At 33.5% G+C, this 27,677-nt stretch overlaps 3 protein-coding genes and 1 pseudogene across 3 annotated transcripts; 3 read left to right on the forward strand and 1 right to left on the reverse strand.

Moving 5' to 3' along the window:
• The first annotated feature begins 2,882 nt into the window (after positions 1 to 2,882).
• On the forward strand, positions 2,883 to 6,388 carry LOC121250881 (long-chain-alcohol oxidase FAO2). The gene is made up of 3 exons (XM_041150116.1): positions 2,883 to 3,296; positions 3,434 to 3,706; positions 4,533 to 6,388. Exons 1-3 carry the CDS (start codon positions 3,075 to 3,077, stop codon positions 6,258 to 6,260), a joined length of 2,223 nt encoding a protein of 740 aa, XP_041006050.1. The 5' UTR covers positions 2,883 to 3,074; the 3' UTR covers positions 6,261 to 6,388.
• Positions 6,389 to 7,608: 1,220 nt separating this feature from the next.
• Positions 7,609 to 14,767, reverse strand: LOC121250884 (succinate--CoA ligase [ADP-forming] subunit beta, mitochondrial). Its single transcript, XM_041150119.1, has 12 exons — positions 14,460 to 14,767; positions 13,667 to 13,777; positions 13,168 to 13,279; positions 11,956 to 12,020; positions 11,496 to 11,573; positions 11,259 to 11,333; positions 11,000 to 11,152; positions 10,743 to 10,877; positions 10,298 to 10,462; positions 8,490 to 8,612; positions 7,998 to 8,069; positions 7,609 to 7,878 (listed from the first exon to the last, which is right to left on the reverse strand). The coding sequence occupies exons 1-12, from the start codon at positions 14,559 to 14,561 to the stop codon at positions 7,801 to 7,803; spliced, it is 1,269 nt and encodes a 422-aa protein (XP_041006053.1). The 5' UTR covers positions 14,562 to 14,767; the 3' UTR covers positions 7,609 to 7,800.
• A 1,933-nt stretch (positions 14,768 to 16,700) lies between these two features.
• On the forward strand, positions 16,701 to 17,193 carry LOC121250530 (annotated as a pseudogene).
• A 9,043-nt stretch (positions 17,194 to 26,236) lies between these two features.
• LOC121251193 lies at positions 26,237 to 27,111 on the forward strand. Its single transcript, XM_041150556.1, has one exon. It carries the CDS (start codon positions 26,470 to 26,472, stop codon positions 26,914 to 26,916), a length of 447 nt encoding a protein of 148 aa, XP_041006490.1. The 5' UTR covers positions 26,237 to 26,469; the 3' UTR covers positions 26,917 to 27,111.
• The last annotated feature ends 566 nt before the right edge of the window (positions 27,112 to 27,677 follow it).

Genomic DNA, 27,677 nt, shown 5'->3' on the forward strand with positions numbered 1-27,677 from the left:
CCATTACTTGTTATTTTGTATATAAAATATCATTACTTTTGCCACCAAAAATGCTTGACAACTCCATTGTCTACAACATTTATAAAGTTCAAAAATAAAATAGTGCACAAAAAAGAGTCAAGCCTGGATGGCGGACTGGACCATCCCAAAATCAATTAAGTATCCACCAAGTTTTGGGATTAGAGGGTAATACTAATTGACCGGACGAAAAGTCGAAGAATTTTATATATCAGTCACTATTTATTTTTATATCTTATATTTATAATTTTTTTATAGGGTATAGGGATGTTTTTCATAGAATGTAGAGATGTGAGGTGTGAGATAGTAAATACTAATTGTGGAGAAAAATTTTCCTAATATATTGATGAAGGTTTTACTACTTTTTTTTTAATTATTATTATTAGAAAATAACAAAATTCCACAAAAATGGGACAATGTTTGAAGTCTTAACTTATATTAATTAAGCAATGTTGTACAAAGAAATCTAAGAAAATAACCACACACCATATGCATGAACAGAAAATTAGGAAAAAGTTTGTATTTGCTACGTTTCATAGATTTAATTGGAATTTAAATCATGTTTAATATATTTGGAAAAAAATGAAAAATGAAAAATTTTATTTAAGAAAATTACATATGATTTGTAATAAAATGTTTTGATATTATAGAATACAATGAGTTGGCCTTTCTTTGTCTAAAAGTTTCTGTGAAATGAATAGTGATAAATCAAATTGAATATATGAATGGAGTTGATGATATATAAATATATAAATGCTATCAATGGTTTATATTTGAATGACAAGCTGATTTAATATCATCTATATGAATATTAATTTGTGATAACAACGATTAATTAATACTTATTGTCCATTTAAAATCATGACATGAATCCACATAAATAAATTAGATTGAGAAAAATAATAAACATGAAAACAAAAATACGAGAAAGAGAAATGTTTTGTCAATAAATAGATTGTACAAAAGTAAACTTATATCTTAGCATGATTTAAGAACTTTAGTAGTAGAATCATACAAAGTTTAGGCAAAATTTGATTAGAAAAGTCACTTTTATAAATTTAGTTAGTCATTTTTTAATGCCAAATAACAGATTAAACAAATCTATTACTATTCTATTAAAATATTAATTTTGATATTTTTATTTATTTTAATTTTAATTATAATTTAAATATTTATTTATTATTAAAAGAATATATATTAATTTTTAAACGTTTAAATTATTTCTAACGGATATAATTTTTTAATAATCTTTTCTTTTACAACAATCATATCCTTTCAAAATTCCTGTCACACATTTATCATCTAACGAACTGAGGATGTGACTCAGTTCAATCAAACATGCCCACAACGAATATTTCGTAACCAGGGATGCTTTTCGAAATAACCATACAGTACATACAATTCAAGAAACCACGCAACAGATATTTCTTTGGTATACAAATCAAATTTCAATATTACGTATAATCGAATACCACGTAGAAAAGATAAAATTTTTTATGATAAAATAATATTTGGCCAGTTAGAGGGACTGACCAGATTTGGCCAGTGAAAATAATAAAAATTAAAATTATTATTTATTTATTGAATCTATTATAATAGATTATTGTGCAACCTAGTTAAATCTTAGTCAAAATTTGATTAAATTGAATCCATTACTAGTACTCTAAGATTGTATATTAAATTATAAAGTTATATTTAATGTAAAATAAACTTAACGTATTGCATTAAATTTAAAAATTTATTTTTATAAAATCACTTTATAATTGGACCAGTTTACCTTTGAGCACTTTGTGGAAAATCTAAATTTTACAACATTTATTATGGGTTTGGTACTCTTGGAATGTATTTCTAACACTTTCATACAAGAAACACATAGGTTTTCACCGAATTCGGCCTCCATCGGAGTGGAGTGTAGCTCGCACGTGCGGGAGGAAGTTCCAGATCTCGTCTACGAATGGCCATCACGTGCCACCGAGGAGCCTTCTGTCGACGCCATGCTTAGCTTCTCTGGAATCCCTAATTCCGAGACTTCCAAGATTGACTGTCAACTTTTCTTCTAGAGTGACCAGTGTATTGCACGCGCCACTGCCGACGCTATGTGCACTATTCATTCGTTTCATTTTTAGTATTTTTGTTTTCCTTTTTGTTGTTGTTCCATTTCTTCATTTTGACCCAAGTGAGGTGTTGAGTCTTTGGATCGAACGCAATCTGGAGCAAGAGTTGTTCGAGAGAGGCGGGCAATACTACGGCTGGTGGTCGTACGATCAGTGCTCATGCGTAGGTGTCGCCTGTTCAGTGGAGGTTGTTTGTCCGTGCATGAGCTAGATGCTCGTGCTGTCAAGGCTCGAGTTGCCAATGCTTGCGATAGGCGTGATGTTTGGGTTCAGGCTGGTGCTTGTGACTCTGTAGTTGGTTATGTGTTTTATTTGTAATTTATTTGTTATTTAAGTTAGTAATAAATTAGAAATAGGCTATTAAATTTGATGTCTATAGTAGTATCTCGTACTCTTCCTCCCTAGGAGAACAAAGGGAGTCGTAAAATTTTGTTTTACAGAACGCTTTCTCTGTTAGGAGAAAGGTTTTTAAAAGTTAAAACAATATCCGTCACAAAAAAATTTATGTGTGAAGATACCCCAGAACTAATGTATAATTTGGCTTATAATTTAAATTTTTCATGTATTGAGGTATAACTTCGATTCATTAATAAAATAAGTTTGTTTTAGTAAAAAAAATAAAAGAAAAAAAAAAACGTAGATTTTAATGTGGTACAACTCCTTGTGGGACAAAACCAATCCGATTTCGCGTCGGACTCTGTGTTAGTTAGAGTATTGAATAGCCATTGCCCTTAGCATTGACTGTGGGCTGTGGCATTCTTTTTATTTACCAGAAATCTCCCATTACTCTACTCTCTCTCTCTCTCTCTCGCTGCCAGTCTCCTCCCCAGAGTGGCAACAACTCTATAAATATCAAGTTATCTCCGAATTCCATAAAAACATAACAAAGTAAGAAAATACAGAGATATTTCCAGAAATAGAGAGAGAAGGAGACTGAGAAAGATGAAGGGAAGGAAGAGCAGTCACCCATTGTTGAGAGGGGGGAGGAGAGAGCGCAGTTACAGCCATGGTTTCTCTTCTGCTCAGATCCAATCACTGGCCTCCATCTGTGAGGCTCTCATCCCTCCCCTGCCATGGGAGAGCATCAGCAAGGATAACCCAGTTGACCAGGCCCTTCGTTCCTTCTACAAAGCTTCTGGGTCTCATCCTCCTCTCCCCGATGAGGTGGATTGTCTATATCCTATCTTTGTTTTTATTCAAAATTTAATTCTATAGTACAGAAAAAAAAGAGCTCTTGGAGTTGTCATCAAGCAATCAATACGTATAATATCTTCTATCTTTGAATGGAAAACACTGAACAGGTAGCGGAGCTCATGGCGAAGAGGTGTATACCACAGGCTGTATTCCTAGTGAGCTTAGTTCTGAAGATGCTCTCATTCAGACTAGGGACTCTTTTGCTTTGTGGGTATCTGTGCTTTGATTCGAAATGGCCATTTATTCTTAGGTTCTCCGAGATTTCTGTGGAGAAGAGAGAAGAAATTCTCAAGAAATGGTCGAAGGAAAGGCGTCTGGTACCCTTAAGACAAGTGTTTCTAGTTGTTAAAGTCTTCTGCTTCTTCAACTTCTTCTCAAGGGTAATGCTTTTGAGCCGCATCTCTTCCTTCTTCTATTTGTAAATTATGGCCCTTTTGTGTTTTTTCTTTCTTTCTTTTTTTTTTTTTTTTTTGGGGAGGGGGTGGTGTGGGGGAGGTTTGTCTTTTTCTTTCCTTTTTTTTTTTTTTCTCCTCAAACCATATAGAGAACATCTTCTGAAAACTTACTTCACATATCTTATGGATATATGGTATTTGGAGACTTATTTACGAAGCCCGTTCGTGGAAACGCTTTGGCAAGTGTTTTGACGTTGTTTTTATTTGTATCTTTTAAGCAGAAGCACTTTTTTCTGTTGACTGAATTACCTTTCTGGATATGGGCTTCTTTACTGATGCATGCTTTTGGTGGTGGCTATATGTGCAACTTCCGTTTTTCTTCTGCTGTTAGGCTTCAAAACTAGAGTCTGACAAAGAAAAACTTTCACACATATGATATGATTGATTGGTCTCATTATCATCATTACTGTTTTAACATGAGAAGACTTCAGCGTCATCTGTTTCTGTTTTTCTTTCTGAATTTTCTCTTTTTCTGTTCCCTTCTTAATATCAAATGTTCAGGTTCGGGAGTCCTACGAGATACCTCATTCTGAACTTTATAGGAAATGCTACATTTGTTTCCTAATCAGATTATAAGATACCTATCTTACAGAACGATGATGTCTTGACTCTTGACTCTCAAAAGAAAATATCTTGGATGATGCAGAAAATATCTATTTCACTTGAATATGAAAAATTATCGTGTTCGTTTTTCGTATTAAGAGTAGTAAGTTACTTTTTTCATTTTTCTACGTGTGTGTGTGTGTTACAGACCGATGAAAACTCAGAAAACGCATCATGGGAAGCAATTGGATACCGAGTTGACACGAGAGAAAGGTTGACAGAATCCCAAAAGGAGAGGCCTCTCCAGAAGGGAGTCATTGAAACCATGTATGAAAATGACTCTACACTTGTCCAATCTCTCGCCCAGAAAGGCCTTGAAGTCATTGATGATCCAGAGCACAACATGTACAAGATCAAATGTGATGTTGTGGTTGTTGGTTCTGGTTGTGGTGGAGGGGTTGCAGCTGCTGTTCTTGCGAGCGCTGGCCAGAAAGTAATCGTCCTTGAGAAAGGCAACTATTTTGTGCCTGAAGATTATTCTTCTGCGGAGGGCCCCTCCATGAATGAGCTATATGAGTCAGGCGGAATATTGTCAACTCTTGATGGGAAAACAATGGTCTTTGCTGGCTCAACTGTCGGTGGAGGCTCTGCTGTAAACTGGTCTGCATCTATCAAAACACCAGACTCAGTTCTTCAAGAGTGGTCTGCTGATCATAAGATCCCACTTTACGCAAGCTCAAGCTATCAGTTCGCCATGGATGCCGTTTGCAAGAGGATTGGTGTCACAGATAAGTGCAAGGAAGAAAGCTTTCAGAATCAAGTACTTCGAAAAGGGTGTGAGAATCTTGGCTGGGAAGTTGAGAGAGTCTCAACAAATGCCTCAGAAAATCATTACTGTGGCTCTTGCTTATATGGTTGTAGAACAGGGGACAAGAAAGGCACTGATTCAACTTGGCTGGTCGATGCTGTGAACTGTGGTGCAGTGATCCTAACAGGAAGCAAAGCTGAGAAACTTATATTGGAGAATGGAAAGAATGCAAGGATGAGAAAGCAATGCCTGGGAGTGATTGCAACAACTATGAGTGAGACTATCACGAAGAAGTTGCAAATTGAGGCTAGAGTAACAGTATGTGCATGCGGGTCTCTCTTGACTCCGCCTCTAATGATCTCTAGTGGGTTGGAGAATCCTAACATTGGCAAAAACCTTCACCTCCACCCTGTTCAACTCGTCTGGGGACACTTTCCAGAACACACATCAAAATTTAGGGGCAAAATGTATGAGGGAGGGATTATTACTTCACTCCATAAGGTGGTTTCAGAGGATTCCACCGTCCGAGCCATTATAGAAACTCCAGCATTTGGACCTGCAGCATATAGTGCTCTATTTCCTTGGATTTCGGGGCTCGACATGAAGGACAGGATGGTGAAGTTTGCTAGAACTGCTCAGCTTTTTGCTTTGGTAAGAGATCAGGGTTCAGGAGAGGTGAAGGCAGAGGGTAAGATTACGTATCGATTAAGTCAAATCGATAAAGAAAATCTCCGGGCTGGGATGAGGCAGGCTATAAGAGTTTTGGTTGCCGCAGGAGCTGTTGAAGTGGGCACCTATAGGAGTGATGGCCAGAGAATTCAATGTAAAGGAATTAAAGAGGAGGAGTTGGAGGCGTTTTTGGACACGGTGACAACAGTTGGAGGGGCAGGGTCAAGGGGAGAACACTGGACTCTATATGGTTCTGCACATCAGATGGGAAGTTGTAGAATGGGTTCTACAAAAGAAGTAGGTGCAGTTGATGAGAATGGTGAAAGCTGGGAAGCAAAAGGCTTGTTTGTATGTGATGGAAGTGTTCTACCTACTGCAGTTGGGGTCAATCCCATGATTACCATCCAGTCCACTGCTTACTGCATTTCCAAGAGGATTGCAGAGTCCTTGAAGAAATAAACATTCCAATTTTCCCCTTTTTAAATTAATTAGACTCTGCAAAAACGATTGTGTAATCAGAAGAAAAATAAATAAATAATTGTTTGGGTGATTAGAGACCCATAATAAAGTAATGTTCTTCCTTCCCACCTCTCTCTCTATTCGGCAAAACCGACCAAAATGTCCATTTTGCATTACTTCAAACAGGACGAGTGTTAAGAAGATATTTACACCCTCTGATAAATAAGTATACTTTTTTTTATAAAAGACAAATAGAACTAATTGCAGGCAAGTTCTCTCGGATATACCTTCCCCTTCGCTTTCTCCCTCTCTCTCTCCTCAGGGCGTATTTTGGTCCCCCTCTATTTCTACCATACAGAAATTCTTCATTTAATCTTCTGAAAGTTTCATTTTTATTTATAATTTTTTTTTATAAATAAGAAAAAAAATATATAGTCAGTACAAATCAATTCACAACAAAAATTACAAAAAAAATAAAATAAAATAATTTCAAAATGAAAACTTTTTGTGTAAATAATCAAGGATGGAAAAGACATACACCATACCATTAGGGACAAACCCAGATCTGAATTTTTTTCGCACATCTAGAAAATTTCAATCCCTCTTGCCGGAATTCTACTAGAGAAAGCCATTAAAGCTCACATCTACTTTCTATTCATTCTTTAGTTTATTCAATGTTATTTTCTCGAATCTCTTGCAAGGATGTTGCATTGTATGGACATGAGAGAGAGAGATAAGTATGAAAATAGCAGTTGATTTGAGGAGAGAGAGTGACGAAAATTATTGAGGAGAGAGAGAGAGACGAAGGGAGAGAGAAAAACAAAGGATGTGAATGGGAGAGATAAGCTGGAATCGGTTTTATTTTTTCATTGTGAGAATCCATACGTAGCATAATATTATTGGACGGCGTAAATTTATTCTTATCACCCATCGGGCCCCAAGTGTCTCTCAATCCCTTCTCTATAATCGTCTCCTACCAGGCAAACAGAACGCAACTATGGAAGTCTATTTTGCATCAAAGATTATACAAGTTTTGTCCTGTTTGAATATAGAAACACTCTCAATCCTATCTCATCATTACAATTTTATTAAATTTTCACATAAAATATAATAAACAATTCAATAATAATATTAATAAAATAATATTCTAACAACATATCTCACTATCCAAACGAGTCTTTTAAGTGAGCAATCACCTAATTAAAGGGATTTGAATCACCTCGATAACAAACATTTTCTTCATAAAAATGCACACGCAGAAGGCGAAACACCAGTGTTGTATATGAATAAAAATAAAGTAGAAGAGCATCGACCCCAGAAATCCTCTTAAAATTCGAGGGAGCTCAACTTTATTGGGAAAACTTTAACAATTCTATATTTAATCAAAATCTTACATCAATTCCCATTTTACTGGGACTGTCTACACGTATTTCCGCCAAAAATACACTAGCCAGAGTAAATCATATTTACTCACCCCCCCAAAAAAAAACAAATCATGCTGAAGAGGATAAAATTATATATAGGTTACCAAGGGATTCCCTCATTTGTAAGCTGCTTTAACTGCTTTCTCAGCAGCATCATCAAGGTCATCTGCCGTTATCAATGCCATACCACTTTCCTGCACACCATCAGTAATCAGCATAAATAAATAAAAATTCTTCAAAAAATTATCAAGAGGCGATTCACATGACATTACAGATTTTTCCTCCAGCATTTTGATAGCAGATCAAGTTTTACCTTTAGGATTCTCTTTCCTTGGTCAACATTGGTGCCTTCAAGACGAACAACCACTGGTACTTTCAGTGAAACCTTCATCACAATGCCCAGAAAAAGTTGAAAGCTTCAGCAAATGGCTCAGCACCGATTCATTCAAATTCAGGCAATGCAAAATAAAGCAACAACTAATATATGACAGCGCAGTCTAAATCAATAACATTCTACCTCCTTTCCCCTTTTACTTCTCCTTTAAAAGTGTCAAAGACTTCTTAATTCCCACCAAACTTAAAATTCACTTCACCAGATGTTTTTTTTTTATTATTATTTTGTAATGCAATAGGAGGGTGATGTGTTAAAAGCACAGAAATACAAAGATTTTTATGGATTAAAGGACAATAAGTGGATGATGAGAAGAATAAGAAACCAGTTACAAAACTTAATGAAAAAAAATAGTTCCAAAAAGAAGCAACTGTTACAAATGAACATGAGGTAATTAATGGACAGAGATCTAACCTCTTTGGCAGCATTGACAATTCCACGCGCTATTATATCACATTTCATTATTCCCCCGAATATGTTCACTAAGATTGCTTTCACCTTCTCATCCGAAGTCAATATCTTGAATGCCTCAATCACCTGCTTCATACAACTTAATGATTAAAGCACTCATAATTAAGAGTTTATTTCTCAAGGCTAGTAACAAGTCAAACTTGTAAAGATTAAGACATGCATGGGTAATGAGATGAGATGAGAAATTGCGAGAATTCTGTAAATAGTAGTGAGAAATGATTTGAGTTAAGATATTTTATTGGGTTTGGAAAAATGAGAGAGAGAGTTGAATAATTTTTTTTTTTATAGGTAATAAGAAATTTTATTCCAAGTAAATAGGCATAGTCAAGTACACGAAGTATAAAAGTGATTATACCTAAATAAAAGCTAAAGTAAAACAAAACTAAAACAAAACATTACAAGCATTCCCATCCCTTGGAAGGTTCTTCACCCAAAAACTTAAAAGAGCTAAAGAAAAAATCCCTAAATTCCCCCATAGTATGTTCGCGATCATCGAAACACCTCCCGTTTCTCTCTAACCATAAACACCAAAACAAACACAAGGGGATCATCCTCCAAAATTCTGCACTGCCTCTACAACCAGCTGAACCATGCCAACTAGCCAAAATATCCACCACTCGCAATGGCATAACCCAAACAATGCCAACCCTTGCAAGTATCTCATTCCACATAGCTGTCACAAACTCATAATGGAGAAAAAGATGATTAACAGATTCACCATCTTTTTTACACATAAAACACCAATCAATTACAAATAATCCTCTTTTCCTCAAATTATCTACGGTTAAAATTTTCTCAAGTGACACCAACCAACAGAAGAATGCAACTTTACTAGAGACCTTTGTTTTCCAGATACATTTCCAGGGGTATGTTGAGTCACCATGACTATTTAACACCTTATAGTAAGATCGCAATGAAAATCAGGAATTATAGTCATGTATCCACAGCAGCCTATCCTCCCTATCTGATCGATCTTCATATCATATAACTTTGCAAAGAAATCAGCAGTTTCACCCACTTCACAATCCTGTAATTCTCTATTAAAATCCACATTCCAGTGCAGAAGATTATTAGAGATCTGATACCATTCAGCCACTGCAGCCCCTTTGTTTCTAGCTATCCTAAAGAGATTAGGATAAATGGATTTGAGAGCTGAATCCCCACACCAAACATCATGCCAGAAAAAAATATTAGACCCTTTCCCCACTTTGAAATTAATATTATTGACAAAATCCCCCCATCCCAACCGAATGGACTTCCATAAACTCACCCCAAACACCCCTTTAACCGAATATAATTTTTGTTTTGAAATTTGAAAAAAGTTGTTTGCTTTTTGAGTTTTGTTTGGAAGTTTGAGAAAATTGTATAGGGTTTTGTATTTGGATAATGATTAGATGAAAAAGTTGAAGATTTGAAATTGAGAAGTGTTTCGTGTTTGAGTGTGTTTGGGAAGGAACTTGTGAGAAGTTTTGAGATGTCTCATCTCATCTCTGTTACCAAACAAGGCCTAAGATTGTCCAAGAACAGACTCAAAAAATGGCAAAAAAAAGAAATATATCAAAGCATCATCAATTCGACACGCGCACACAAATAGCATATTCAGACTTCTAATTACCTATAATGTTAATGAAAAACCAATGTATATAATTGACAGAAAAAGCACGACGACGGTCACAAAAGGCGATAACAACATACAAGAAGCAATAAAAGACAATTCATGAAAATGAAAATTTTAAAAGCTAAGTCATTACCTGGCCTTCAGAAGCATTCCCACCTACGTCTAGAAAATTGGCCGGAGTTCCCCCATGCAGTTTAATTATATCCATTGTGGCCATTGCTAATCCTGCGCCATTCACCATGCAACCAATCTCTCCATCTAAGCCAATATAATTTAAATCTGCTTTAGCAGCAGCCACCTGTAAGAAGTAAAAGCACAATGAAAGATCCATGGTAAACAGCTATATCGTTCCTGCTTAGTCTAACTTAATGTACATGGCATTTGTGTCTGTGTTTTGAATGGGGTGTTTACCAATAAAATACAACATTCAGTCTTCTCTGCTCAAAATTTCACCAATAAAGTGATAATTATATTCTCAAAACCATTGCAAATGATCAGTTCTTATACCACCAAAAAAGTAAAATAAAAAAAAAAAAAAAAAAAAACAAATATACATAATAAGAAAATGAAAAAAATACCTCTCGAGGATCCTCCTGTGATGGATCACGGAGAGTGAATATCTCTTTCTGACGAAAGGCTGCATTGTCATCAAAGTTTAACTTAGCATCAGCAGCTACTAACTGCTTATCAGAAGTCTCCGCAATGGGATTGATCTGTCCAGAAGAACCAAAGTTCAAGGTTCCGACAAATATATCCCTAACAAAACTCTCTAAATATGCCACCAAAACCAAAAAAACATCAATAGCACTTCTGCAATGTAAAAGCTTAAGCTCACTTCTAATAGTGTGCAGTCACACTTGCAAAAAAGTTCATATAATTTCTTCACTTGCTCAATTGAATCTTTCCTATCAGCCACCGTGAGAGCCAAACCATCAACAACCTTTGCAGCATCTTCATCAGTAATTCCTTGGAAAACATCAATAGGAACCTATAAAAAAAACAATGCAACTATTACATGCCAATATAACAAACAAAGAAGAGATTGTCAAAATAATTAGGATAAACTATTCAGAATAAAACAAGAGAAAGATAACCTTTATAATCATATCTGGGAATTTCTCTGCAAGGTCCTCAATGCTGGTTCCTCCCTTTCTACAGGCAATTATAAGCTGGAAAAAGAAAATAAATTTGCAAAAGCATATCGGATATTTAATTATTATGCATAATGATAACATTGATAAGGAAAAAAAAAACACCATGTACTGATTAAGAAAATAAAACAACTCAATCACATCAAATGAAAAGGTTGTATACTAAGTTTCAGAACATACTGGACCAGCAGTTTTACGATCCAGAGTGATAGCAAAGTACATCTCATTAACCAGTGACAATTTTTCACATAAGTACACCTGTATAAGGAAAAAGAAAAAGAAGTCTGTGAGATAGGCACTAGATAGTCAAATATTGAGATTTGCTACATTGAGAACCGAGGGAAAATAAGTATATGAATACACACGCACACACAATGAATTATTAATTACAGACACACTCCATGTATCTTGAATCCTTCCACCCTCCACTGTCTTCTTAAGTGTGGAAGGTGCCATTTTAACTCGAACTTATCAGCATAAGAATCATTTGATATATTGGTACCAAAGTACAATAATACAACTGTTGATCATACTAAACACGCATAGGCAACAAAAGAACAGACCACAAATAGACATAAAATGAAGTGGCAATAATACAATTGTTGACCCATACCAAATAGACTGAATAAAAATGCATTACCTTACTCACAACTTTGCCTTGGGGACCAGTTTGTTTGGTGACAAGTATCTGCCCAAGCATCTTCCCTGAATGCAACATAATTACAATATTAAAATTAGGGAACATGTTGTAGAAAACTCCTAAGTTTTACATAATTAAAATTTCTAAACCCTTGGGGGTTGGCTCCAGTGGTAAAGGCCTTAAGCTTGGGGGTATGCTCCTCCTCAGATCTAAGGTTCAAATCCCCTTGGGTGCAAACAATCTCTAGAGGCCATCGGATTGGGGATTTTCCCCTTGAATTACCCCAGGTGCACTTGCAGAAAACTCCTTGCCGAGGGCCTGTGTACCCTCAGGATTAGTCGGGACGTTTTTCCCGGACACCCGGTGCCAATCAAAAAAATTAAAATTTCTAAATCATACAGTTTTTCTCCATTTATAGGTAAATACAACCTGCACAACAGTACAACATTGATGGCTGAATTGTGACCTTATCCTCTACCATTCCTTTTCAGGAAGGGAAGAGTTTCCATTGGTCAGGGAATGTTCAAAATCATATAGAACAACATGATATGCATTGAAGTTCCCCGGCACATTTTTTAAGATGTGGAACCTCACCAATGCAAGGCCCTTCGAACCCACCCCTGAACAGTAAATCCCAGATACACAACCCCACCCGTCAGAACTATGTATCAGGTAATCAAGGGGAACTCATAATGCGGAATTGAACCCACAATGTCTGAGTTTATAGCTTATCCCAAGCCTACCGTTTGACCCTTAGGCTGAACCCTGGCTGATAGTCCCTAGCAATTTTGAAAATAAGATAGCTATATATTGAAAGAAACTTTACCCACAAACAAGCAGAAACAGGTTACCCCAACATAGGTTGTGATGGGTCAACCCAATGTAGGAAAAGCATAGGTTGATAATGACGAATTGTGTCATTATTTGAAACATTACCAAACCAAAACAATCAAAATAAACTCAGTTTTGATTTTTCGATAATATGATTTCCTCTGGTCCCTGGTTTGGTATCTGTGGGGACTATAGAAACAAACCCCATGTGATTATAGATTGAGCCTAAGAATAGATATGCACGAGCTACAAGAACTAATAGTGTGCATGCTTAACCATGGGACATATTGCCAATAAATGAGGTTACAACAAATCAACAAAGAATAACAATAAATTAAACCAAAATCTTCTCGAGGAAAAGTTAGAAATAATCTTCGGTACCAGCTATCTCTTCAACCTGATCAGCCTTAACAATATGAACTCCGCCCTTAAGACCACTTTTAAATGTTCCCAAGCCTCTTCCACCAGCCAAAATTTGGCTTTTGACCACCAACTGTACAATAAAATCAAAATTAGCATTCCTCTTTTTCCATCCATAACTGTAGTGACTGAGAAGATGTATCATAAGAGGAAACAATTTTACTTATAAAAAAAATTAAAAATTAAAAATAAAAAAAAATAAATAAATAAATAAAAGAAGAGGAAACAATAGTATAAGCTTCCCATCTGCTTATCGTTCAGGATCCAATTAGAAAGAAAAAAGGACCTTTCTGGCCCTAATATGCATGCATCTCAGAACTTCCTTTATTTCGCAAAACAGAAAAATAAATAGAGGCAAAGTTATGATTTGCATTAATTTCCGCAGTTTCTAAGCAGCCAAATACAGGTCACTTTCCACTGGAATGAAAGATAAAACACACCAATGCCTTGAATTACTTACCTCGCTTTGATTGGGAAATACATCCTGCATTGCCTTCTTGATTTCATCAACAGAAGAAACGGCAACACCTTTCGGAACATTGACCCCGTATTTGCCCATCAAATCAGCCCCCTGTTTTCAACAAATGCCAAAAAAAAGTTAGTAGCCACATCCAATAAACATTTTTAAACCAAATCAGGACTCGATAAATTTTAAATGACTGAACCATCACAAAGATTCACATATTTCTCACCAAAATCACATATAATTCAAGAAAATGTATAGAAACCCAAAACTTTTTCATCCATGCACCGGGATTATGCTCTGTTTAGTTGCCGAGAAAATGAACGAAAGCAAAAATAATTCATGAGAAATTCTGAGTATTGCTATTCTAAGGTATTTAGAGCGCACACTATTTACATTGCATATTTTATTTAGAAAATAAATTTTAAAATTTGAATCTTACAAATCTAAATATTACCATTTAAGTAATATTTAATTTATGGGATGGTGACTTCTGCACAAATAGAATAATTCATTTCAATAAGTTAAACAATGTATCAGTTTTTTCCTCGGCTAAATGAAGTGTCTTTCGTTTTTTGTTCATGAAATTAAGAGCAAACATGAGCGGTAGGACTCAATGTTGCCATTCAGTTTCCCGAGTTTACTTCAGAACCAAACAGAAAAAGAAAAAAATCAATCTTGTTCCATGCGCACATATGTATACACGTGTGTATGTGTCTGCTCGTGTTATAGAATGAACGAGAGAGAGAGAGAGAGAGAGAATAAGACATGCGGAGGGAAGAGAGGGGACCTGAAACTCATGAATGTTGAGGCGGCGGAGCTGTTGTTGCTGCCATTTTCCAGCTACGGAGAGAGAGCGCGAGACGAGCTTGTTGAGCAAACCTCTCACCATTCTTCCAATATTTTATTGAAGATCGACCAGAGAGAATCAGAGATTCAGAGTGTTGGGCGCGAAACCCTAAAGAGCAAGCACTCAAACCCTAGGGCGCGCACAGACAAAGGGAAAGAGAGAGAGTGCCGGATTCGGAGGTTGATCGGGTCAAAGTAGTTGAGAGAAACGGACCCTGGCCAAGGTAACGCGTGGCGCGTAAAGAAATAAAGTTATTTTTTCAAGAAATGATATTTGTGATTGTTAAGTTTCGAGCAAAAAAAATTGATATGAAAAGAAAAATATTATAAGAAAACCTTTTACCACGCACTTCCATCTGATCAATATATAATTTATTATTTTTATTATTTTATTTAAATATATATATTTAAACATAAAAATAAAATAACAAATCACATATTAATTAGATAAATATGTGTAGTATAAAGTTTTCATTTAGAATTTCTTATTGAAAAAATTATTTTTATCTTATTTTTTAGGCTTGCACATCTTAAGACTTTATCTATATTACTTATACATATTTATGAACAATATTATACAAACTGAATGAAGTCTCATTTTACCAATATTTTTTTAATTAGAATTTCAGATTTCAATATTTGAAATTTTTCTCATTTTGTAATAACTTGCACATCAAGTTAGGCAAGCGTCACATATTTTTTTTGAAAAAGAGTGACCTATACCATTAAAAGATTAATTTTTTCATGTAATTCTTATATTTACTCACTTTAAAAAAATACATGGCGTTTGTACACTCTATTATTGTAAATATAATTTCTCAAATTATATGTATAGATAATATTTTTTGTATATCCTTTTTCTATTTTCATTTTTATTCTTTTTTCAATCTTTTTATGGCATAACTCATTTTATAAAATAGATATGAGTTATTATGTTAAACCATGTGAATTTATGAATATTTTTTTTATAGAAAAATGATATTTACAATCGTTGAGTATGCATCCACCACACAATCTCTTTGAAAAAAAAATGAGTAAATACAGCACCCACATGAAAAATAAATAATTTTTGTAATAATAGACTTCACTTTTTTTCAAAACGATTGTGCGGTGCTTACGCACTCTATGATTATATATAGCATTCATCTTTTTTATAACTTAGTTTGTAATCCTATAGGTGATGATATTAAAAGATATAAATAATTAGTCTACACATAAATATTAGAGAAAAAAATTTATCAACTGACGTATTTCAATGTGATTCGTAAAATTATAAAAATATTTGTAAAATAAACTTGACGTATTACATTAAATCACATCAATTTATTAAAAAAAACAGAAATCATGTGTCTTGTAATATTTATCCAAAAAAACTGATGAAGAATCTCAATTAACCAGTCACATTTTATTATTAAGCATAACAGTTCTTCTATAAGCAGGTGAGTTCACACACGAATTTGACGTGTCAGAACTCCATGTCATCACTTATTAAAAGAAGAAGAAGGAGAAGAAAACATAAAAACATGAAGAAGAGAACCCAGCTCCTGTGAGACCGAATTGTTTTTCCGTTTCTTCCCTCTTCAATGTGCAAAACGAGATCCAAACATAGTTTCTGAGGTTCCTTTTTCCAATCAAACTAGTATCGTCACTTTTATTTTATAGGAGCATCAAGTAGACGACGTTCATCTTCAATATGCAGTCTTGTTTGTTTTCAGAAAATATCTCAACTCATCTCATCTCATATTACCTCATTATTACAATTTTCTCAAATCTCCATACAAAATAAAATAAACAATTCAATTTTTTCAAATCTCAAAACAAAAATAATATTAAAAAATATATTCTAACAATATTTTATTCAACTTTTTAATTTTAATCTCATCTCTGAAAACAAACTAACCCTTAATTGTCAAATCTAAAGGTCTGCTGCATTCCTAGGAAGAAGACGAGGCAGGCAATGTAGCTATCTACTCTCACTCTTATTTTGTTCCTAAAGAACTAGTAGCTCTGTGTTCTTGGTATTCTACAAAAACATTAGGTTTTCATGGTGTCTTTTTCTTATTTTTTATAAAAATTGAGATACCCAATGATATGTAAGATATATAACATGTATTGAAATCTTTTGTTATGCACTTGCAGTTTGATATTTTGGACAAATTTGTAATTTTTTGTTAAGCACTTGCATTATTTTCTTCTACGTTTATAATCTCATTTCCTGTTAATTCCTTATGGCTCCCAAAGCCAAGCAGAAACCCACCGAGAAGAAGCCCATTGAGGAGAAGAAATCGACGGTTGCGGAGAAGGCTCCAGCCTAGAAGAAGCCCAAGGAGAAAAAGAAGCTCCCAAAGGAAGGTGGAGCTGGCACCTCAGACAAGAAGAAGAAATGGACCAAGAAGAGTGTCGAGACCTACAAGATCTATATCTTCAAGATGCTTAAACAAGTCCACCCCGATATCGGGATCTCCAACAAGGCCATGGGGATCATGAACAGCTTCATTAATGACATATTCGAAAAGCTCGCTCAGGAGGCTTCCCGGCTCGCGAGGTACAATAAGAAGCCCACCATCACCTCTTGGGAGATCTAGACCGCAGTGCACCTTGTGCTGCCCGATGAACTCGCCAAGCAAGCCGTTTTTTAGGGAACCAAGGCGGTCACCAAGTTTACTAGATCTTAGACATAGGTGGTGTCATAGGGATGAATACGAACCAGCGGGACCAACCTACACCAACAGCTGTTGGAGTCAAGAATCGGCCAAAATAATTGGAGAACCGGTCGGTTGGTGACATAAAATAGATAAAATCGACTTTGGCCGATTCAATTCCAGTTTGAACCTAGTTCAAACTACCAAACTGACCGATTAAATAAAAATATATATTTTTATATATATATTGTAGTTAAAACAACGTCGTTCCATTTAAGTTTAAGTGAAACAAAGTCGTTTTATACCTACAATATACTAAAAAAAAAAAAAAACAAGTGCAACAATGCCTTTTACTCTTAAACCAAACGGCGTTGTTTTATACATAACATATTAAAAAAAAAAATTAAGTGAAATGACACCGTTTGATTTTAAACCAAATGACGTCGTTTCGATTTGAGATAGTCTTCTTCCGCTTCCCTTTTCTTCTCTGATTCTCAATTTATCTCATTCTCTCTCTCCCTCCTCTGCAACACACTTTCTCTCTACTCTCTCATACGAACTTCGCCGCTAGGGGGATCGAGAACTGATAGAGAACCATTAGAGTTGATACAACCGGTATTTCTCTTCCCTATCGACCGGTACTGTCGGTTGTTCCATACAAATTCCCTCCATCAGTCAGCGTTAGTTTTGGTCAAAAACCATGCAAATAGTCTCAGTCTTCACCCCTATGGTGCCAATTGATGGACTTGTTGGCTTTTTTGTGCATAAGTTGGATCATATTGGAGAATGAGATCAAAATGCACTACATCACTCAGGCGTCTTCTGCACACCATTTCATTTGGCACTCTTTTCTCTCCCGCCCATATTAGAACACACCGTTTCATTTTTTTAGCTGGCATGTCAACGGGATTTGTCTGCGAGTTCATCCACCAAAATGACTGCATATAGAGTTTTTGTAAGCCTAATAGCATTATGATGAATAACAACAAATTTGTGATACTATATAAATAAAGGAGAGAGATTGAGAAAGAGACATAGAATGTGATAACTTTGTAAATAAAAAGAATGAAATTTTTTTAATGATCAAATATATTTTTTCTAATGATAAATATAGCCTTAGGGTGTGCAAGTCTCGTGCACTTTCTTTGAAAAAGAGTACGATCAATTATTAAAAAATTAGTTTCTTCATGTGGGTCTCATATTTATCTATTTTTTTTAAATATGGTGTACGGAGCTTGCATGCCCTAGTATTGTAAATATCATTTTTCTTTTTCTTTTTCTTTGAATGTTTTGAAGATTAATATTTTTAGATCTTTACCGCGTAATTGGCCAAATTTTAAAGAGAAAAGCTTGGGCAAGATGGGTGCCAAAATAATTTTCACACAGACCAATAAGAAACAGCCATGTAGGCACTCCAAAAAAATCAGAGATGAGCCCACATGCACAGAACAAACACTCTCCCTCTCCTTCTAGGCCCTGAAAGCCATAGAGTCTGGCTATCTTTATGGAAGAGTCAGTAAAAGAGCTTCTGCACACAAAGCTAGAGGCCATCAATGAAAAAGTTGAAACCTTTATGATTCCACCTCCGATGGAAAGAAAGGTAGTGATTGTTGGGTTCTTTTGTTTGACAGTGTCCTTGAAGGTGGAAAAGTTCCGCTCATCAGTAGACAAGATGAATAATCCATTGGTTGAAGAGTTAATACTGGTGAAGCCCCAAATAAGGTGAGTAAATAGCACTGAATTTATGTCAGAAATGGGTAAATTCTTCCTGGAAGGCCAATAGCCAACTTTCATCCAAATTTTTGTTCTGTTTTGTTCTTCTGAAGGAGAAGTGTTTCTCTAGTGGGCAACGGGGTTCAAGAAAAAGGCCATGGGTCAGCAACGGACATGGTGAGACGAGAGAGAGTGAGGCAGATTTCAAAGAGTGACATTGATATATTTGACATCCTGGTTAACTCTACTCCGGCCAGATTCTTTCATCCGAAAATAAAAACCTCCCTATGGTGGAAAATATAGTATTAGTATTCTTCGACGATGGGTGATAAGTGGAAAATCTTGAAGACTCGGCCAAAAAAGAAAAAAAAAAAAAGGAATGAAAGAAAGAAGCCATAAAGGTAGGAAGGAATAGGAGGATGAGAAACCAGTCCGACTGTGAGGTGTTTGCCGCATCAGTTTTGGAAAGAAAGAAGGAAAGGGAGAGCGTTTGTTCTGTAATGTGGGCTCATCTTTGATTTTTCTGGAATGCCTACGTGGCTGTATCTTATTGGCCTGTGTAAAAATTATTTTGGCACCCATCCGACCCCAAGCTTTTCTCCATTTTAAATTATATGAATAATAAACCAACGTGGTAAAATGTTAATATGTGAAAAAATGTATAATATATGGGTTATGGTTTAGGAAAATGATACATGAAACGATACTTCTACCAATAGTTTTGATCGGCATTTTTTAAATTTTTGTACTTAATTGTTAAGGAAATGGTTATTAATGAATTTGAGTATTTTTAAAAAAATGTTTAAAAATATTAAAAAAATGTTTGAAAAAAAAAAACATTTTTGAACTGATCAGTACGCGCTGCCGCGGGGGGGGGGGGGGGGAGGGGGTGTTAAAGTATCGGTTCCCTAGCATTATCCTATGGCTCATATCATCCAAACAAAAGTAAAAGAATATAGGTTGTATCATCCAAAAATAGAGTAGAAAACATGGGATGTATCATGTGGGTGCACATCGGGGGGCCACCTTGCAGTGGCCAGAGTATGGTCTCTAAGAGCTTGTTTAGATTAAGAAAGTATTTCAATTCATCTCATATCATCTTATCTATTTATTACAAATTTTTTATTTTTTATTTTTATTTTTTTCTCTTACAAAATGTGTGGTCTATAGATATGAGTAGACTAATTTAATAACTTTAATAAGAATAAAATAAATAAATAAAATTGCTAAAGGTCTGTGGCCTAATTGGTATAACCTCAGTCTCCAAAATGAAGGTCTGAAGTTTGAAACCCTTTTCTCCCAAGTGTATCAAAAACAAAATTAAAAATTAAAAAATTAAAAAAAAGTTTACAAAAAATAAAAAATAAAATGTGTTGTATGATGTGTGGAGATGATAAGTAGCAAAATTCATTTGGCTACTAAGACCATCTCACGCAACTTCACTACTATTCACAAATAGTAAATTATTATTCATAAATAATAGACTATTATTCACAAACTATTCACTATTATTTCACAACTATTCATTCAGAGCAATGCTACATACAGTCCTAAAATGGGGATTGTATTGCAAGCCTAGTTAATTTTATCTTTAATTTTTTTACAAATTACAATAATATCCTCATCAAAATTGTATTTTTTTTCTATTTAATGAAGGACTTGTACATAGGGGACTGCAAATTGAATTTCTTATTCATAAATTATTTCACTACTATTCATAAATGATCTAAATAGTCTTAACATGCAAACATAAAACAAATGTCTTCGGACAAAACTACTCCCATTTCAATTAATCATAGCTAATGAAAAATTATACAAATTTTATAAATGAAATATTTGGTCTAAAAAAATTTAAAAGAAAAATTTTACAAACCGATATGATTGAATTAGCTACGGATATCATTCTCTCGTGATTCTAAAAGCTAGGCATTTATGCTGATATCTGTAAAAAAAATAAAAAAATAAAATATGAAATATGAATAAAAAAAAAAGGACTAAATCTTTGAAATAATCTTGTTTACGCCCAACTTTTTAATTCCATTAAGTTACAAACCATTTATGGGCAAATAGATAGAGCCCACGTGATTGTTCTAATAATTCATATGTAAAAAAATTAGTACAAGACCTCTTGTAATTGAAGGTTACAAAGTATATTTCTTTTTTATTAATAACTAAAAATCTTTTAAACTTGAAGACCAGTAAGATTGAAGATCAGAACAGTCACAAAAAGAAATAATATACTATGAATTTTTAATTATTTTGATTTATAATGTCATGTTTGATATGAAGACATCTCATAATATATCTGATCATGGATGTAAATTTTACTGATAAATAAATGAAAATAAGCCTTTGAACTTGAAAAGGATATTGATTTTACCAGGTTTATACAAATTATTTAAAACCATATTGTAAAGCCATAAAATATAAACTAGGCTTTGCCAACAATCAACAGTGGTGCCGTAGCTGTTGAGAAAATAAGCATACCCCCTCCAAAAAAAATCGTACTACTAGAAATATTATATCTAAAATTTCTCAAACATAGAAATATTATATTGCAGAAGTTTATTAGATATTCTCAAAATACAAATGATCTAATACTCTCATCCTATCATAACATACCATACAATCAAAATTACTTTAATAAATATTGATTTTAACTGACGTGGCATCCTATAATAGGATATGAGTATCACATCGGCTATATTATAAAACTACCTAATAATTATTCTTACGTTGGACACACTTTCTGATTGACAATGAGGTTAGATTTGGATCGTAAGTTGAGATGAAAGTTGAATAAAATATTATTATAATATTATTTATTAATATTATTATTGTTTTAAAATTTAAAAATATTGAATTGTTTATTATATTTTATATGAAATTTTGTGAAAGTTATAATGATGAGATGAGATGAGATGGATTGAAAGTATTTCTCAATCCAAACTGAACCTAAATTGAGTCAAGGTAGATCGTTTGAGATGAGGAGAGGTTTGTATTCGCAACCCATCTCAACTCATTTCATTACTATTCATTATTATTCATCAATTTTAACTTACAAATCTCACTACTATTTATAACTCATCTCAACTCGTCTTCGAATCCAAACGACATTCAAAAACTCTCGGTTAAAAAGGCAAATATCATTAGACATAAAAGATTAACCATATTGACAATTACTTATTCGAAACATCAAATTACGTAATGAATAATTATATATATAAATCTCAAATGCACAAACATTAGGGAGGTCTTCAGTGAAAAAAAGTGAATCTCATTAAAAAAAATGTGAAAATCGGACTTTTTTATGGTGAGATTCACTATTTTTACAAAAAATTTGTGTAAAATTTATGTATTTGAGGTTTGTACCTAGATTATGTAATACACTACTATATATTTAACACGTATTTGCTAACTATAGAGAAGTGTAAACAAAGAACACTACAATCACAAGCAAGGGGCAATTGTCTATGTTGTTAGATGCTAAAAACAGGAGTAAAATCTATTACTAATGGAATCATGAGTGAGAGACTCTGGTCCAAAACCAAATAGAGAGTGATGTGTAACGGTAAGATAGACCTCGTTAATGTTAATGGTCTTGCGTACGTAGGACGAAAAGGATGTGATGACAAAAATAATTGAAATCATAATAATGAGGTTCTCAAGTTCTTTTCTTATGAGATGGAAGCTTAAGCTCTTTTCTCTCTTTTTATCTATACTCCACGACTTTCTTACCGTTTGTAGTGTCTCCTTTTTGTAAAGTTGAATAATATTATATATAGTCATAAAATGTATAAGCGTCGTATAATTATTTTAAAAGTATGAAATTTACTATTAAAAAAATAATTTCTTTCTTATAAATTTCATATTTATGAATTTTCTTAAAAGAATTATACAATATTTACTTATTTTACGATTATAAATATCATTTTTACGTAAAAATATGGTTTAATTGATTCGATTTTCTTTCTTATTCTATTGTCCAAATGTAAAAGAAATTCCAAAGAGTGCGAGAGAGCTTTGGGACCCACATTGTCCACTTAAAACTTCGAGAAGAAGCGTGCCACTACGAGCTATCGATGATACGTGTAGATAGTGTATTGAATCGATTCCATTAAAGCTCTAATTAATTTTATTATTGGAAGTTTTTTGAAGTATAGTTTATATGTGTCATGGACATTCTCTTGAGAGGTTACAAACGGCATTGGAGTCTTGACATTACAATTCTCGGCAGTTGATCTACCATGTTAAGGTTTCGTTTATTTTTATAAATCACCTCATTTCATCTTATTTTATTATTATAAATTTTTTAAATTTCTACACGAGATATAATAAATAATTTAATTTTTTTAAATTTTAAAATAATATTAAAAAATTATATTTTAATAATATTTTATTTAACTTTTAACTTTTAACTTTCATTTCATTTCATTTGTGTAAACAAACGAAACTAGCCGATATCATCCATTTTTCACGGACTTCAACATGTCTAATCCACCACGGTAGTTTTAAGTTTGGGCTCTCCTCACCACCTATGGTAGCTACTATCTCGTATTGAGAGTTTACATGCTCTCATTTTTAAAAAGAAAAATACTATAATCACAAATAGATTTTCAACAACTTTTTATAGCAAAATGCAATAATTGCCCTTTTTTATTATGGTTTCTTACTGTAACTAATAAATAAAAACAAGCCATAACATTCTGGACTATTTCAATAACTGCTTTCATGACAATTCATATATCGAGAAATCAACTAAAAAGTAACGTATATTAATGTAATATATCATTATTTTTATCGTAAAATATATCTAACAGATCACATGAAATTACATTAATTTATGAGTTTATTTTTATGTATATAATAATTCTCTTATTATAATCCATCTGTGCCTATATTTGAAAAGACAATTTGTTTCTTTATTTTATGATTTTTTTTACCCCATATCATGAAATTAAACTAATTTTTTCAAACAAAATCTACAATATGAGAACATGAACGGAATAATGCTCGTAAAAGATCAAAAGCAAAGATTCAACACTACTTCCTAAAACTAGATGAACCTTTTTTTTTTTTTTTTTTTATTGATACCAAGCATGAGAATAAAGTCCCCACTAATCTCAGAGTACATAGATTCGTGATAAGAAATTTTTTACCAGTGCATCCATCAAGTAATTTAAGAGAAAATTTTACAGTTTGATGACTCATAAAAAGTTTTTAATTGCCACTTGAACTAACTCCTAGGGTCTAAAACTAAATGAAAAATTAACATTGCGCATGACTTAAAAGCCGTGGTTTTGGCTTAAATGAAAGTTATACATTAGTTACTATTCACCTCCTCACTCCAAGTCCACACTTGAAAACATTTTTTTTTTTTTTTTTTTGGTTTTCATATGGTGTTAGGTGTTTTATATAGAATATGAAATGTAGAGTAATAAATAGTGATTGACGAGAAGATTTTTTTTTTAGTTTAAATCAACACGTTTGCATGATATAAATACTGGATTTGACTTTAGACTGTTTTAGGGCAATGGAGATGACTTTAGACTGCATATATATAAATATATATATATTATATGTATGTATGTATATATATTTTATTTTATTTTTCATAAACATCTAAGATTAAATGGATTTAATCTGACCATTATTAATAGACTTAGTAGAGATTTAGATAGTGAGTTGAGTTGAGTTGAGTTGAGATGAAATGAGAGGAGGAAAGAGTTGAAAGTGAAAAAAAATATTGTTAGAATATAATTTTTATTTTAAAATTTTAAAAAATTGAGTTTTTTATTATATTTTATTTGAAATTTTGAAAAAATTTTCATAATTAGATATGATAAATTAAAATAATTTCTGAATCAAACGAGATCTTTCAATTTGGTAGATTTAGAGATAAATTGAAATGATTTTTAAATAAGTTAAATAAAATATTTTTAAAATATTATTTTTATTTTAAAATATAAAAAAATTAAATTATTTATTATATTTTATATAAAAATTTAAAAAAATTATAATATTTAAAGTGAGTTTTAAATCTAAAAAGTTTTCCCCTCTCTCTTTCTCACAGAGAATGCATCGAAATTGTGATCCCTATTTCCGTCCTACTACTGTAATAAGGAGACTAGTTATAGAAGTAGTCGGAGGACGAAAATAATAATAATAATAATAATACAAGAATTCTATGTTGTACCCAAAGTCAAAACAATAACAGGAAAGAACTTGAAGAACATAGGCATATTATTTTTTTTTAAAACTGTTAGTTTGTGTATAGTCTATCTCATTTTATTTTATTATTATAATTTTTTTAATTTTTATATAAAATATAATAAATAATTCAAAATTTTCAAATTGTTTAATAATATTAAAAAATAATATTCTAATAATATTTTATTCAACTCATCTAAAAATATTTCATCTCATCTCCCTATCTAAACGAATCATAAATCAATGGATTAGAGAATAATCGTCTTACCAGATTATATGATTCTGTCTATAAAATCATTATCATTAATTTAGTATTATGTCCATGAAAACACGATCCACTATATTTATTTAGCAATAAAAAGGGAATACAACATTGAAGAGTTGCTTGTTGAAAAATGGAAATAAGGTGGTAAAAGAAACTTTGCTTAAAAAATGATCTAACTAACAATTGGGTAAACATAAGGGATGCGATGTTGTGGTCCAAATCTCTTAACTCTCAATGACAAGGAAATTTTTTAAAAAAAAAAATGATATTTACAGTAATAAAGTACGTAAGAGTCGTATACCATTTTTAAAAAAAATAAGTAAATGTGAAATCTATATACAAAACTAATTTTTAATCATGAGCCCCACTATTTTTCAAAAATAATAGACTACGCTTGCACAACTCACAACTCAATGACAATAAAGTTTAAAAAAGAAAAAAGATATTTACAATAATAGAGTGTATACGTGTCGTGCACTATTTTTAAAAAAATAAGTAAACATACAACATATATAAAAAAATTAATTTTTTAATAATAAATTTTACCTTCTAAAATAAAATACATAATAATTATCTAACCCATAAATATATCTAACATTACGCTTAAAAAATACCCACATTCACATCCATATCTATGGTGGCTGAACATGAATAGGAATCTAATTAACCTTTTTGGAGAACCAATAACTTGCTTGTTTCGCATGCCAATCTCTTTCCTTTTTTTTTTTTTTTTAAGGAAAAATACAAAAATGAGAGGAATTCCAAGTCAACAAAAAAACAAAAAGCAGGGATATTTTCGTCAATTGAATCCCTCCGTGGTTTTATCTGTAAATATTTAAACAATATAAGGGTGATCAATTAGCACTCCTCTATATATACAGACTCCCCCAACAAACCTCGCGGCTCTTGCCATTACTACACTTCTCCGTCTGTCTCTCTCTCTCTCTCGGTCCCTCTGTCTCTGTCTCCGTAATCTCTCTCGACTCTTCTCTCCGTGATTTACCTCTTTTATCCTTGATTCCCAATACCTTTTTTTTTTTTTTTTTTAAGAGGGGAGGTTTTTTTTTTTTTTTTTGCCGTTTTGTGGGGGTGCTGACGTGGCATGTACCCGAAACGGCAGCATGAATACCAAAACGATGCGCCTCCCGCCCCGTCGCGTTCTGACGCCCAATGCCTTAGATAGAAAGCGCAAAGAGAGAGACGGATTCGACGAATTCAAGCCTTCGACAACGACGACGAATAAATTGTTCAAGCCGGACGCGCCTGAGGAAGAGCCGATCTCGTTTAATCGAAATCGATTACTGGCCGGGTACCTGGCCCACGAATACCTCACGCGAGGTACGCTGTTGGGTCGGCCGTGGGATCCGGTTCAAGACGAGGCCGTTCCGGTGTCGAACGGAGGGACTTCGAACGAGAACGGCGAAGACGAGGAGCGGCCACGACGAGGACGACGACAGGTGGAAGATTACGAGAGATACGTGGAAGTAGTGAATTTGCTCAAGACGGATGGCGCCCACGTGCCGGGCATTGTGAACCCCACCCAACTCGCTTCCTTCTTACAGCTGTGATCACGTGGAAGGATTCCATTGGTAAAAATCTGATCCAATTTTTGTTTAATTCACTTCTCTTTTTTTCATTTCTTTCGGCAAAATGTAAAGAATGAATGAATTAGTTGGTTACCTTGCTTAAAATTTATATAGATTTTGTTCATGTGTTCAATAATATGCACGAGGCATGCACGCATCCATGCGAATATGACCCTACTATATGAATTTGAATTTGAATTTGAATTTCAAGAATCATGATCGATTCTACCAAACAGATGTTTGTGATTCTGCATGTTAACAACTTGTTTTGTATCAATTAATGCATCATATAATTGTTATGTGTAGAAGACAGTCAGCAGCTATAAACTCAGAAATCTCGATTTTGTATTACGAATTTGAAAAAAGGATATCGGTTCATAATTTGGACATGAGACTTGCATGTGACATATGCCAATTCTGACGTAGAAAAACAGAGCCATTTATAAAGGACCAGACCCATTGAATTGTGTGTACGAAGTTGTTGGCTGATGTTGAAGACCACATTGTCACCCACCAACATGTGTATGTATTTCTTCTTCTTCTTCTTTTTCTTCTTCTTCTTCTTCTTTTTTTTTTTTTTTTCTGAAATATGTGTATGTATTTACTCCCTCTTTCGATTAATTTTGCACTATTTGTGGGTTGTTGGAGATATGAGAAGGTGCAATTGATGGGTGGCTTTTCGTAAGATAAGTAAAAAGCCAGGAAAGTAATTTATCTTCAAGATCAATGTTTGACTTTTAGAT

Source organism: Juglans microcarpa x Juglans regia, chromosome 2D, assembly GCF_004785595.1.
Source record: "Juglans microcarpa x Juglans regia isolate MS1-56 chromosome 2D, Jm3101_v1.0, whole genome shotgun sequence".
Lineage (NCBI taxonomy): Eukaryota > Viridiplantae > Streptophyta > Magnoliopsida > Fagales > Juglandaceae > Juglans > Juglans microcarpa x Juglans regia.

What these genes read in the sequence shown, in the direction of transcription:
- LOC121251193 (XM_041150556.1), top strand. Translation starts at nt 26,470, where the DNA reads ATGAATACCAAAACGATGCGCCTCCCGCCCCGTCGCGTTCTGACGCCC.
- LOC121250884 (XM_041150119.1), bottom strand. Translation starts at nt 14,561, where the DNA reads ATGGTGAGAGGTTTGCTCAACAAGCTCGTCTCGCGCTCTCTCTCCGTA. An exon ending in AAGGCAAAGTTGTGAGTAAG is followed by an intron (nt 11,574 to 11,955) that starts GTAATGCATTTT and finishes TTCCTTATACAG; the next exon opens with GTGTACTTATGTGAAAAATT. An exon ending in GGAATGCTTCTGAAGGCCAG is followed by an intron (nt 8,613 to 10,297) that starts GTAATGACTTAG and finishes TGTATGAAGCAG; the next exon opens with GTGATTGAGGCATTCAAGAT.
- LOC121250881 (XM_041150116.1), top strand. Translation starts at nt 3,075, where the DNA reads ATGAAGGGAAGGAAGAGCAGTCACCCATTGTTGAGAGGGGGGAGGAGA. An exon ending in ATCCTCCTCTCCCCGATGAG is followed by an intron (nt 3,297 to 3,433) that starts GTGGATTGTCTA and finishes AACACTGAACAG; the next exon opens with GTAGCGGAGCTCATGGCGAA. An exon ending in TCTTCAACTTCTTCTCAAGG is followed by an intron (nt 3,707 to 4,532) that starts GTAATGCTTTTG and finishes TGTGTGTTACAG; the next exon opens with ACCGATGAAAACTCAGAAAA.